The sequence below is a fragment of the Nycticebus coucang genome, chromosome 6 (assembly GCF_027406575.1).
Source record: "Nycticebus coucang isolate mNycCou1 chromosome 6, mNycCou1.pri, whole genome shotgun sequence".
NCBI classification, from domain to species: Eukaryota; Metazoa; Chordata; class Mammalia; order Primates; family Lorisidae; genus Nycticebus; species Nycticebus coucang.
Window position 1 is genome coordinate 112039364 of NC_069785.1, and position 14261 is coordinate 112053624.

Here is a 14261-nt window from a genome sequence, read left to right on the forward strand (position 1 = left end):
CTTTTTTTCTTTTTTGAGACAGAGTCTCACTATGTCACCCTCGGTAGAGTGTTGTGGCGTCACAGCTCACAGCAACCTCAAACTCTTGGGCTCAAGTGATTCTCTTGTCTCAGCCTCCCAGCAGCTGGGACTACAGGCGCGGGTGTTGCTATTTTTGGTTTAGCTGGTCTAGGCTGGGAGCGAACCCACCAGCCTGGGTGCATGTGGCTGGCACCCTAACCACTGAGCCATGGGCGCTGAGCCTGAAGTCAGATTCTTCAGAGTGGTATAACAGGACCAAGCAAGTTAGGAAAACAGAATGCTTGGATTAGACAGTGGGATGTTGAAATTGAGTTCTCAGAAATAGTTAAGAGGTTCAATCTTAAAGTTCCATTTGTAAGGGATGTGTAGCTTGTGTGGATGGAGATTAGGATAACAACTCCCTTTTCCCATCATACACACACTGGATTTTTCTTTGCAGTATTTATCACTCCAATTAAGTAATATTTGACTCTTAATTAGATCACAAGCTCCAAAAGGGCAAGAATCTTCTATTTCACACGTATTCCAGTGCCCAGTATGTAAAAGTGCTCAAATTATTACCTCCTTAATTGGATTCTTTAAGTAGGGTCATTCTTCTTTTCTGCTTTATTTTAACCCGACTCTTATTTATTTGTACATATTATGAATGCATGAATACTGTAAGCATCATAATGCAATGCCCACTATCCTGTAAATCGACATATAAATTATATGCTCTTCCCTTGGCTAGTGGTTTGTGGTCTAAAGGGATAAAACTTGTGGCCTTATTAAGATGTTCTAGGATAATGTGCTTTCGGGAAATTAAAGATTAATATTCATTCTCTAAACAATATTTTATGGAATATCTAAGTGACAGGAAATCTTGAATAGAAACGTGTCTTATAAAAGACGTTTCTGCATTAACTGGGCCCATTCTATTCGTCAATACTTACCCAAGACAACCGTTATAAGCATTTCAAGTAATTTATCTCCCTTAACGCTGGGAGGTGAGGGGAGACGCCGGGTCTCGCCAGAAGAGGGCGCGCGTCCGTCCTTTCCGCCGCCTCCCAACCCACCGAGGCTTCCAGGCTCCCACGCTCGCTCCCGGGCGCGTACCCGCCCTCCGCGTCACGTGACGTGGCCGCGGACCCTGAGCTGCCGGGTCTGAACCGTGCTAAATTCGTTGCCGGTGGGCACTGCGGAAGCAACCACAAGGGCTAATCTGAAGGAGTGGGGGCGGTCTGTAGGCCGATGCTTCCTCTTCCAAGTCAGGTCGGCTCCAGTTACCGTCTCACCATTCTCCGTTCCCGTCTCCCGGAGCGCCTGCATGAGCTCTTTCGCGTGGGGAAGCTCCGGTGACCATGTAGGGGGAAAGAGTGAGGAAGCTCCGCGTGCTCTGGACGAGGCCAGCGCTGTCGGCACGCCGCCGCGGCGCCCACCACATCCCCGGTGCGGGCCGCGGGGCCCGTGGGCCCGGCTGGGAACTCCGGCCTTCGCTTGCGGCCTGGCTGCGAGCACTGCGAATTCTCGCGTCGTCTCGCGAGAGTCTAAGTTGAAGGAACATGGCGACGTCTAATCTGTTAAAGGTAAGACCCTCGCCGCAGCTTGGGTTGTCCTACGTGAGCGGCGGGTTCGGTTCGGCTTTCGGGAGAGCCTCGGTTCAGGTTCGGCTGCGAGATGTAGGAGTGTTCGGGAGTTGTCCACCGGAAGGGAAGCAGCGGCGGCTGCCGCCGAGGACCGGGGCGCGGGTCTGTGGCCTTGGGGTCGACAGGCTCGGGGCGCCCCTCCCGCCTGTTGACCGGTGTGTGAGAACCCGGGTGAGGGATGGCGGGGGCCGGTGCGTCCAGGGGACTAGCTGTGGCCGAGGGGGGAGATGAATGGTCGTGCTGAGCCCTGACCGATTGGGGCGTTAGTAGTACTCTTAGGTCTCTGTTTCTTCTGAAACGAGCGTCTAGGACGCGTAAAAGGGAAATCCAAGAAAATGCTGCTTAGCAGGTTTCAGTGAATCGACCCCAAGCTCCTCCATTTCTGTCCTCATTCTATCTGCACGAAGTTCCAAGTCACACAGGAATGCCTTTCTCTCCACCTCCTTTCTCCTCCTTCTGCGTGCTACACCTTCCCACATAATTCTCCCATTCTTGAGTTCATATTTTTCCCTTTCTTCCTTAGGAATCTTCTTCCCAACCCCCATCCCCATTACAGGACACAACCCCCAGATGACAACTTAAGAAGTGCTACCATCGTTTTAGCGGGTAGAAAAGTTACCTTATCGCAGAAAACATTTAAAGTTAGTTTTATATGGCAACGAAATCGAAATCTAGGCCTAGAGGGGGCAGATTCTTCATCAGTTAAAAAGTTTGGAGACGAATAAGATATGGAGCTGTGTTTGTGGATGTAGGGGGGATCTATTGCCTTAAAAGTACTCACAGAAATGGAAGTCAGATTAGCTCAGGGAACATAAATACAAAGGATGAACTACCCCTCCCTCAGACCCATCGTTGTGTCTTGAGACAACGTGGATGGATAATAGAAAAGAAATTAAAATGTACTGGAACTTAACCAACATGTCTTCCATAGACCATTGATACTAATACATGGGACTGTTCTATAACACAGAGACCAACTTTTCCAAGGGACAATACAGTATGTCTTTTAAAAGGTGGGGGGGTGTCTAGAACTAGACAATCTTAAAATAACTCCAACATATGACATATAAGCTTTATGATTTGGGGTAAGTTTCTTTTTTTGGGGGGGGCAAGTTTCTTAACTCTTTGGGCCCAGGTTTCCTTATCAGTAAAAGAGAATTACCAATAACACCTATTTTGTGGGAGCATTGTGAAGATTAAATGATTTAATGTATTGAAAATATTTAAAACACGTCTCCGTGCCCATAGGATAGTATGGCACCAGCCACATACAGTGAGACTGGTGGGATGGAACCCAGCCTGAGCCAGCTAAACAACGATGACAACTGCAACAAAAAATAGCTGGGCATTGTGGCAGGTGCCTGTAGTCCCATGTACTTGGGAGGCTGAGGCAAGAGAATCGCTTAAGCCCAGGAGTTGGAGGTTGCTGTGAGCTGTGATGCCACAGCACTCTACCCAGGGCCATGTAGTGAGACTGTCTCAAAAAAAAAAAAAAAAAGAAGAAGAAAGAAAAGAAAATATTTACTACAGTGCCTGGCACTTGATTAGTACACAATACAATAATTTTTTTTTTTTTCGAGACAGAGTCTCACTGTGTTGCCCTCGGTAGAGTGCAGTGGTATCACAACTCACAGCAACCTCAAACTATTGGCCTTACGTGATTCTCTTGCCTCAGCCTCCTGAGTGGCTGGGACTACAGGTGCACACCACAATGTTGGCTATTATTTTTTGGTTGCAGTTGTTGTTTAGCAGGCCCGGGCTGGGCTCGAACCCGTCAACCTCGGTGCATGTGGCTGGCTCTCTACTCACTAAGCTACAGCGCAGAGCCTCACCTGGCTATTTTTTTTGTTGTGGTTGTCAGTGTTGTTTTAGCTGGCCCGGGCGGGGTTCGAACCCACCAGCCTGGTTTGTGACTGGTGCCCTACCTACTGAGCTACAGGCACCACCACAATACAATAAATTAATAGAACTACTATTGATTTAAAAAAACTAAATCACAGGAATTGAGTAACCCATCTCTTTCTGCCTTCTCTTTTATACTAGTATAGCAAAGTTCTAAATCATTAGTTCAGAAAGAAAATTAGTTTAACTTCTGAAGATCCCTGTTAATGTATCTCTGTGTGTGTGTGTGTATGTGTATATGTATTTGTTTGAGACAGAATCTCTGTTGCCTCAACCTAGAGTGCCAATGAAGTCATAGCTCATAGCAACCTCAAATTCCTGGGCTCAAGTGATCCTCTTGCCTCAGCCTCCTGAGTAGCGGGGACTACAGGTGCCCACCACCATGGTGGGCTAGTTTTTCTACTTTTAGTAGAGATGGGGTTCCCTCTTGCTCAGGCTGGTCTCAAACTTGTGAGCTCAAGCAATCCACCTGCATGGCCTTCCAGAGTACTAGGATTATATAGGCATCAGCTACTGCTTAACATAAGTGATGTTATTAATTGAAATGTGTTTAAGCTAACTGAAATGTATTAAAGCAAGAATTGTATTCCTGGTTCTTTGTGAATTTTTTTTTTTTTGGAGACAGAGTCTTACTTGTCACATTTGGTAGAGTGCTGTGGCATCACAGCTCACAGCAACCTCAAACTCTTGGGCTCAAGCGATTCTCTTGTCTTAGTCTCCCAAGTGGGTTGGATAATAGGCACCCACCACAAAGCTGGGCTATTTTTAGACATGGGGTTTCCCTCTTTTTTTTTTTTTTTTTTAATTTGGCCGGGGCTGGGTTTGAACCCACCACCTCCGGCATATGGGACCGGCGCCCCACTCCTTGAGCCACAGGGGCCGCCCGGGGTTTCCCTCTTGCTCAGGCTGGTCTCCAACCTATGAGCTCAGGCAATCTACCCGCCTCCGCCTCCCAGAGTGCTAGGATTACAGGCGTGAACCAGCACACCTGGCACTTCATGAAATTTTGACTAGTTAATTACCTGGATACGAGGCAACTTTTTGTCCCCAAAAATTATCTCTCAGAAAAGAACAAGTCACTGTTTTACTCCATACAAAGGCTCACAAAGGATTGTTTGGAGGTGATAGAAATCTGAAGCTACTTTGGTCAATTTTTGTTAAGTACTTACATTGTAAAGATTGTGAATCTGTATCTGTAGCACACAACTGTAGAATGAAAACATGCCTGAATATATTACAAATGGGCACTGAGGGGCTCGGCGCCTGTAGCTTAACAGTTAGGGCGTCAGCCACGTACACCAGGGCTGGTGTGTTAATGACAACTGCAACAACAACAAGAAAAATAGCCGGGCATTGTGACGGGTGCCTGTAGTCCTAGCTATTTGGGAGGCTAAGGCAAGAGAATCGCTTAACCCCAAGAGTTAGAGGTTGCTGTGAGCTGTGATGCCATGGCATTCTACCCAGGGCAACTCACTGTGTCTCAAACAAACAACAACAACGAAAAAGATTTAAAAAGGTACCGTATCTCAATCAACTTTTATAAATAAAAGGGAAGTGATAATGCCTTGAAATAAATTGGTAAGTGAGTCAGTTGCTCTAGTGAATATCAAGGCAGTTGCCAAAGATACACTGGAAATTTTTCAATAAAATTGTTTTATGGCAGCGCCTATGGCTCAACAGAGTAGGGCGCTGACCCCATATGCTGGAGGTAGCGGGTTCAAACCCAGTCCCAGCCAAAAACTGCCAAAAAAAAAAAAAATTGTTTTATGATATGTTGGCTGTGAGAAGAAGCCAAATTTTTTTTTTTTTTTTTTTTTGAGACAGAGTCCCACCCTATCCCGAGTAGAGTGCAATGGCGTCATAGCTCACTGCAATCTCATACTTGAGCTGTGGGCATCCCGCTGCGTCAGCCTCCTGAAGCCTCTGGGATTACTGGCATTCACCATGGCACCCAGCTGGGTTTTTCATTTTTTTAGGAGTTGGGATCTCACTCTCCAGGCAAGTCTCAAACTCCTGAGCTCAAGCAATTATCCCTCCTCGGCCTCCCACAGTGCTGGGATTACAGGTGTGAGCCACCCTGCCTAGCATGAAGCCGAATTTTTTAAATATTATTTTATGTAGTATGTGATTTCAAGTATATCTATAACTGCAATAATGGACATTATAAATAGACATTTGATTATTTTGTCTGTGTGTCACCGTAAATTTTTATATTCAAGTTGGCCAGAAAACTTTTTTTTCCTCTCATTGGGAGGCAGTGGTTTGCCTTATATAGTAGATTCTCCCCCAAACTTGGGGTGGGGAAGAATATGTTTCAGGATCCTCATGGATACATTAAATCACAGATAGTACCAAAGCCTATATGTACTGTGTTATTTTCTTATCTGAAAACAAGGGGCTACTAAGCGACTAACAGGCAAGTAATGTATACAGTTATGGATATGCTGGACAGAGGAGGATGGCAGGGAATTTTAATCACACTACTAGAATGGCTGCAATTTAAGACTTCTTATTTCTGGAATTTTATGTCTAATATTTTTGGATGGTGGGTGACTTCAGGTAACTGAACTGCAGAATATAAGACCAAGGATGGGAGGGGGGTGGTAAATATACTCTTACATTAAAAAGTAGCTAATCAGGGTGGTGCCTGTGGCTCAAGGAGTAGGGCGCTGGTCCCATATGCTGGAGGTGGCGGGTTCAAACCTAGCCCCAGCCAAAAACCACAAAAAAAGAAATAAATAAAATAAAATAAAAAATCTAAAAAAAAAAAGTAGCTAATCATAGAATGGAAAGATTGAAGTTTCTCTTTTAGGAGAAATGTAGTGAGACTCTTGCGGGGTAGATCTATAACATAATTTGTAGGATTATTTAAATTCAAGGTGGATCTTTCCAGCTGGTAGTACCTTGAACAGAGACTGGGCTGGCTGGGGAGTGGTCAGATTAGTCTTATTTCCTTTTTTGACAAGATTAATAGGTTCATTAGAAAAATATCTTTGACACTGTACAATTACATTTCACCAAGCATATTTGACAAAATTGTCATGTCCTATAGTCAGAATGATGAAATGTGGGCTAGATGAGAATACAGTTAAAATTTGCATTATTATCAGTTAAACAACTGTGCCTGAAGAGTGATGAATGATAAAACATCATCAGTCCTAATGGGAGGCCTTTGTGTCCTGCCGAAAGTATGTGCCTTTACCTTGTTTACCAGTAACTTGGATAAAGTTTAAACCTGTGTATGACACAGAGTTCAGAGGGATAGCCAGTATGTTTGAAAGGGTCAAAACTTTCTTGATGTAAGCTTTGTGAGTGAGAAACCAATGCAGTAAAACTACCACCTTGTTTTTTTACATATTGGAATTTGTGGAGGTTTTTTCCTTGTTGGTTGGTTGTTTATGAGGCAGGGTCTCACTCTGTTGCTCAAGCTGGAGTGCAGTAGCATTATCCTGGCTCGCTGTAACCTCGAACTCCTGGTCTCAAGTGATCCTTCTGCCTCAGCCTCCTAAGTAGCTGGGACTAGAGGCATATGTCACTATGCCCGGCTAATTTTTTATTTTTTGTAGAGACAGGGTTTTGCTCTTGCCCCAACTAGTCTCAAACTTCTGGCCTCAGGCAAACCTGCCTCAGCCTCTCAAGGTGCTAGGATTACAAGTGTGAGCCAGTAATCCTGGCTGCTGTTATAATTTCATCTTCTGTTTTAGATCTAACATATTCTGCTTGCTCTTTTTCTGGTGGTTATCATTTGGACCCTCAGTGCTAATTTTCTTTTTTTTTTTTTTTTTGTAGAGACAGAGTCTCACTTTATGGCCCTCGGTAGAGTGCCGTGGCCTCACACAGCTCACAGCAACCTCCAACTCCTGGGCTTAAGCGATTCTCTTGCCTCAACCTCCCGAGTAGCTGGGACTACAGGCGCCCGCCACAACGCCCGGCTATTTTTTGGTTGCAGTTTGGCCGGGGCCGGGTTTGAACCCGCCACCCTCGGTATATGGGGCCGGTGCCCTACCGACTGAGCCACAGGCGCCGCCCAACTAATTTTCTTTTAGTTCAGATTTATCCTACTCCAAACAGTAATTGTTTGAATCTTTTGTTTTTAAACTGAGCCTCACCTCTCAATTTTTAGCACATTACCCTGGTATTTGAAGTGCCATTAATTTTCTTGCTCGGGGGTGGCGCTTTTGGCCTAGTGGGTAGGGTGGCAGGTTCAAACCCGGCCTCTGCCAAACTGCAACAAAAAAATTGCCAGACATTGTGGTGGACACCTGTTAGTCCCAGCTACTCAGGAGGCTGAGGCAAGAGAATTGCCTAAGCCCAGGAGTTGGAGGTTGCTAAGAGTTGTGACTCTGTAGCACTCTACAGAGGATGATAAAGTGAGACTCTGTCTGTACCAAAAAAAATTTTTTTCTTGCTTAGTACCACACATTTTATTCTTATTTGTCCCATATTCTCCTCTTTTCCATGCTGTCTCCCATCTTCTCCCCAGGACTTGGTGGCATTCCCCCCACCCTAATTTTTCAGTTTTCTTTTTTCTCACATCTATGCCTATAAGAAAAAGTTCTTGTGTCTCCTCATATAAACTTAATCTGTATTCTGCTTCTGCCTCAAAGTTTGCCCTTTTCTCTCTTCATTAACTGTCACAGTTCTTGGAAAAGCAGCTTTCTGCCTTTATAGTTCTTTACCTTTTTTCTTAACTTAATGTGATAGGGTTCACCCTCCACCCCCACCCAATTATATTGAAGCTGTCAGTCTTAAGAGCACCAGGAACCTCCTAATTGCTAAATGAGATTCTTCTCTGATAACTTTTATCCTCTTTTCTGATATTGTTGCTCACTTCCTCTGCTTGTCTTTTGGTTTTTATGACATTATTCTGTCTTTGGCCTACTATCTCTCAAATCACTTGTTTTTCATTGACTTCCCTTCCTTCCCCTCAATATAATTATTTGTCAGGATTTAATCTTCAGCCCTTTTCTATCTTGATACTTTTTCCTGGGGCAGTCTTAACTGCCATGATTTCACTATTTTTATCTCTTAGCTCTCTGATCAGAGCTCTAGACCAAAACATAGTTCTCACCATATCACTTTCCTGCTCAGATACCTTTGATGGTTTGAATTCTTTGGGATCTTTCCAGCTGGGTCTTCTCACTAATAACTAACTAGTGTTTCTTTCTGTCTCTCTCCTCTCTCTCTCTTTTCCCCCTCCTCCCCATCCTGACTGGTTATTTGTTGGTTCACTCCCATGCCGCAAGATGCGGAGATTTTCTTCCTTCTAATAACTAACTGTAACTCTCTCACTCCTTCTAATTTGATCTAGTGAGGGGGAGGCAGAAGTATATAACCAACCCACAAGAGAATCCAAACTTTAAATTGAAATTTTCTCAGGGGAAACTTTTATCCTTTGAGAGAAAAGAAAATGGAAGTACAAAGCAGTGATTCAAAGTGTCTGTAGAATTTATTCAATATTAAAATTTTATTGGACACCTATATGCAAGATACCATGAAGAATCCAAAGACACATAAAACAGTGTCCAGGCTTTGTGGGACTGTACCACATATTAAAGGAAATTAAAAGTACTAATGATTTACTATAAGGCAAAAATTTCAGGTATGTTACCAGCTACTATATGATTCCTCACAGCCAGAGGAAATAATTTCTGGTAGGATGATCAAGGAAAGTTTTTGTTTTTTTTTTGTAGAGACAGAGTGTCACTTTTTTTTTTTTTTTTTTTTGTAGAGACAGAGTCTCACATACCACCCTCAGGTAGAGTGCTGTGGCATCACACAGCTCACAGCAACCTCTAACTCTTGGGCTTACGCGATTCTCTTGCCTCAGCCTCCCAAGCAGCTGGGACTACAGGCGCCTGCCACAACGCCCGGCTATTTTTTGGTTGCAATTTGGCCGGGCTGGGTTTGAACCCGCCACCCTCGGCATATGGGGCCGGCGCCCTACTCACTGAGCCACAGGCGCCGCCCGATCAAGGAAAGTTTTATGAAGAAAGCATTAGAGCTAGATTTTGAATAATAGATAGACTTTTTCTAGGTGGCAATTAGAAAACTTGGTAGGAATGGAGACTAGATTAGTTTGACTGCACTGTAAGTAGGATTGTGTGCTGTTACATTCTGTATGGATGGTGTTCTTTGGAATTGTTGCAGTGTAGAGGCCCAGAGGACAGGGAAATGGTAGGAGATAAGAGCAAAAGGAAAGTCAGGGGGGCGGCGCCTGTGGCTCAGCGGGTAGGGCACCGGCCCCATATGCCGAGGGTGGCAGGTTCAAACCCAGCCCCGGCCAAACTGCAACAAAAAAGTAGCCGGGCGTTGTGGCGGGTGCCTGTAGTCCCAGCTACTCGGGAGGCTGAGGCAAGAGAATCGCTTAAGCCCAAGTATTTGGAGGTTGCTGTGAGCTGTGTGACGCCACGGCACTCTACCGAGGGCGATAAGGTAAAACTCTGTCTCTACAAAAAATATATATATATTAAAAAAAAAAAAAAGGAAAGTCAGGGTCAGATTGTGAAGAGCCTCCAATGGAATTTGAAATAAAGTTCCATAGATAATGGGAAATATTTTAAAAATATGTCAGCAGTGATATAGTCAAGCTCTCAATCTAATTTTGACTCTTACACATAAAATTATTACTTCTATTTTATGTGTATTCAAAATTTGATTGATGGTGGCGCCTGTGGCTTAAAGGAGTAGGGCGCCGGCCCCATATGCCAAAGGTGGCAGATTCAAACCCAGCCCTGGCCAAAAAACTGCAAAAAAAAAAAAAAGCAAACAAAATTTGATTTGAGAGATGGCCGTGGGTCAGGGGCATTTGTGCTAGTAACATTGTGTGTATTGAAACCATAACAAGAGTCATTAAGTCTACTTGGGAGGCTAGGCCAGAGGATCTTTGGAGCTCAAGAGTCTGAGGTTGCTGTGAGGTATGATGCTACAGCACTCTACCCGGGTGACAGGGTGAGACTGTCTCCCAAAATAAAGAGTCATTAAGTCTATGGAAAATAAGTTTATTTGTTAAAGAAGAATTTAGTATTTTCCAATTTTAACTAGATAATGGTGTACTAGGTAGATAAACTTCTGTCTTTGTATAACTTACATTTTGTGAGGAAGGGAGCTAATAAACATATAAGCAAATAAATATATACTGCAAGTCATATTGTGATAAATACTATGAAGAAGGACAATCAGATAGAGAGTGACGGGTGTTTTTTTTTTTTTTTGAGACAGAGTTTCATTATGTTGCCCTCGGTAGAGTGTTGTGGCCTCACAGCTCACAGCAACCTCAAACTCTTGGGCTTAAGCGATTCTCTTGCCTTTTTTTTTGTAGAGACAGAGTCTCACTTTATCACCCTCAGTAGGGTGCCGCGGCGTCACAGCTCACAGCAACCTCAAACTCTTGGGCTTAAGCGATTCTCTTGCCTTTTTTTTTGTAGAGACAGAGTCTCACTTTATCACCCTCGGTAGGGTGCCACGGCGTCACAGCTCACAGCAACCTCCAACTCCTGGACTTAGGTAATTCTCTTGCCTCAGCCTCCTGAGTAGCTGGAACTACAGGTGCCTGCCACAATGCCTGGCTGTTTTTTTGTTGCAGTTTGACTTGGGCTGGATTTGAACCCGCCACCCTCGGTATATGGGACGGGCACCCTACTCACTGAGCCACAGGTGCCGCCTTCTCTTGCCTTTTGATGGTCAAGAAAGGCCTCTGAGGCTCAACACCTGTAGCTCATACACCGGAGCTGGCGGTTTCGAATCCAGCTCGGGCCTGCCGAACAACAATGACAACTACAACTAAAAAATACACGGGCATTGTGGTGGGCACCTATAGTTCCAGCTGCTTGGGAGGCTGAGGCAAGAGCATCGCTTAAGCCCAAGAGTTTGAGGTTGCTGTGAGCTGTGACACAACGGCACTCTACCTAGGGCAACATAGTGATTCTCTGTGTCAAAAAAAAAAGCCTCTGAGAAGATATTTGAGGCAACACTTGAATGAAGCAAGGGAGTCATTTGTGTACATACTTAGGAGAAGTCATGTGTGAAAGCACTGAGTTGGGAACATGGTTGTCAAATAGTATGGATGTAATACCATGATTTGAATGTTGTTAAGGTACATAACTGGAGAGTTCTCTTTAATATGTCTAGTTAACATAAATGAGAGCTTCAACCCAATTGTCAATTTTCTTTTTTTTTGGAGACAGAGTCTGTCTTTATCACCCTCAGTAGAGTTCTGTGCCGTCATAGCTCAAAGCAACCTCCAGCTTCTGGGCTTAGGCGATCCTCCTGCCTCAGCCTCCCGAGTAGCAGGGACTACAGGCACCTGCCACAATGCCTGGCTATTTTTTGTTGCAGTTTGGCTGGGGCCAGGTTTGAACCCACCACCCTCGGTATATGGGGCCGGTGGCCTACTCACTGAGGCACAGGTGCCGCCCCCAATTGTCAGTTTTCACTGGGTTGGTAGAAATTACCCTCTTTTAAAGGGCACAGGGGCATGAGCCTTAGGGCTACCTTCTCTCTTTCCAGTGTCTTACCCTAGAGGCACAGTTGCATTGGACACAACCAGGGAGAAAATAAATCTAGGAGTATCTGTGTTGGTCATGGGTAGAAATAGGAGTGGCAATAGTGGATTAAGTGACTATAAAACTATCTGATAAACTTAAATGGGAGAATGTTTTCATGATCTGTGCAAACAAATGTGTAATTACTGGCTAGGTATGGTGGCTCATGCCTATAATCCTAGCTCTGGGGGAGGCCAAGGCCGAAGTATTGCTTGAGGTCAGGAATTTGAGACCAGCCTCAGCAAGAGGGAGACCCTGTCTCTACAAAATATAGAAAAAGTAGCTGGGTGCCCTAGCATGTTCCTGTAGTCCTAGCTACTTAGGAGACTGAGGCAGATCCCTTAAGCCCAGGAGTTTGAGGTTACAGTGAGCTATCGGGATGCCACTGTACTCTAGCTAGGGTGACACAGTGGGATCTTGATTTAAAAAAAAAAAAAGTGCAATTCCCATAAACCCATAATGGAGGTGATATATATTAATTAAAGCTACTAAAAGGAAGTGACAATTTAGGATAAATTGAGAAATCAGTCCTTTTTCTGTGCATTAGAGGAAGAGAATTTTAGACTACTGGAAGGTCTATCAAGAGAAGACTAGGCATCTGTCTAGTGACAGAGAGGTTTTTCTTTTCTCTCTCCCTTTCTCACTCTTTTTTTTTTTTATTAATATTAAATCATAGCTGTGTACATCAGTGCCATCATGGGGCACCATACACTGGTTTTATAAACAGTTTGACACATTTTCATCACACTGGTTAACATAGCCTTCCTGGCATTTTCTTAGTTATTATGTTAAGGCAATTATATTCTACATTTACTAAGTTTCACATGTACCCTTGTAAGATGCACTGCAGGTGTAATCCCACCAATCACCCTCCCTCTGCCCATCCTCCCCCCCCTTCCCCATATTCTTAGGTTATAACTGGGTTATAGCTTTCATATGAAAGCCATACATTAGTTTCATAGTAGGGCTGAGTACATTGGATACTTTTTCTTCCATTCTTGAGATACTTTACTAAGAATATGTTCCGGCTCCATCCATGTAAACATGAAAGAGGTAAAGTCTCCATCTTTCTTTAAGGCTGCATAATATTCCATGGTGTACATATACCACAATTTATTAATCCATTTGTGGATCGATGGGCACTTGGACTTTTTCCATGACTTAGCAATTATGAATTGGGCTGCAATAAACATTCTGGTACAAATATCTTTGTTAGGATGTGATTTTTGGTCTTCTGGGTATATACCTAGTAGAGGAATTATAGGAGTGCAGGGAAAACCCTTGAAGAAATCGGTCTGGGTATTTTATGAGGAGGACCCCCCGGACAATTGAAGCAGCTTCAAAAATACACTACTGGGACCTGATCAAACTAAAAAGCTTCTGCACAGCCAAGAACCCAGTAAGTAAAGCAAGCAAACAGCCCTCAGAATGGGAGAAGGTATGCAGGTTATGTCTCCGACAAAGGTTTAATAACCAGAATCCACAGAGAACTCAAACGTATAAGCAAGAAAAGAACAAGTGATCCCATCACAGGCTGGGCAAGGGACTTGAAGAGAAACTTCTCTGAAGAAGACAGGCGCACAGCCTACAGACATGAAAAAATGCTCATCATCTTTAATCATCAGAGAAATGCAAATCAAAACTACCTTGAGATACCATCTAACTCCAGTAAGATTAGCCCATATCACAAAATCCCAAGACCAGAGATGATGGTGTGGATGTGGAGAAAAGGGAACACTTCTACACTGCTGGTGGGAATGCAAATTAATACATTCCTTTTTTTTTTTTTTTTTCGAGTCCGGGTCTTGCTCATGCTAGAGTGTAGTGGCATCATCATGGCTTGCTGCAGCTTCTAACTCCTTAGCTCAAGTAATCTTTCTGCCTCAGCCTCCCAAGGGTGGGACTATAGCTGCAGGCCACTATGCCTGGCTAGTTTTTCTTTTTGTTTTGCCTGTCTAGTTTTTCTTTCTCCCTTTCTTTTCTTTCCCTTTTCCCTTTCTTTCTGAGAGGGTTCTCACCAGGTTGCTCAGGCTGGTCTCAAACTCTGGCACTCAAAACATCGATTTTCTCATCTTGGCCTCCCTAACTGCTAGGATTACAGGTGTGAGCCAACATGCCTGCCTAGGGTCTTCGTGAAAGCAGTTGTGTCACTAAAAGCCCTTTGGCTCTT

The 14261-nt window shown here is 44.1% G+C and overlaps 1 protein-coding gene across 1 annotated transcript in view; it reads left to right on the forward strand.

The window, feature by feature from the left end:
- Window positions 1-969: 969 nt before the first annotated feature.
- The window catches only part of CUL5 (cullin 5), a 132783-nt gene continuing 119491 nt past the window's right edge, over window positions 970-14261 (forward strand). The window contains exon 1 of the mRNA XM_053593822.1: window positions 970-1586. Within this exon, the coding sequence (XP_053449797.1) occupies window positions 1563-1586 (24 nt within the window). The 5' untranslated portion in view covers window positions 970-1562. The remainder of the gene's footprint in view (window positions 1587-14261) is intronic.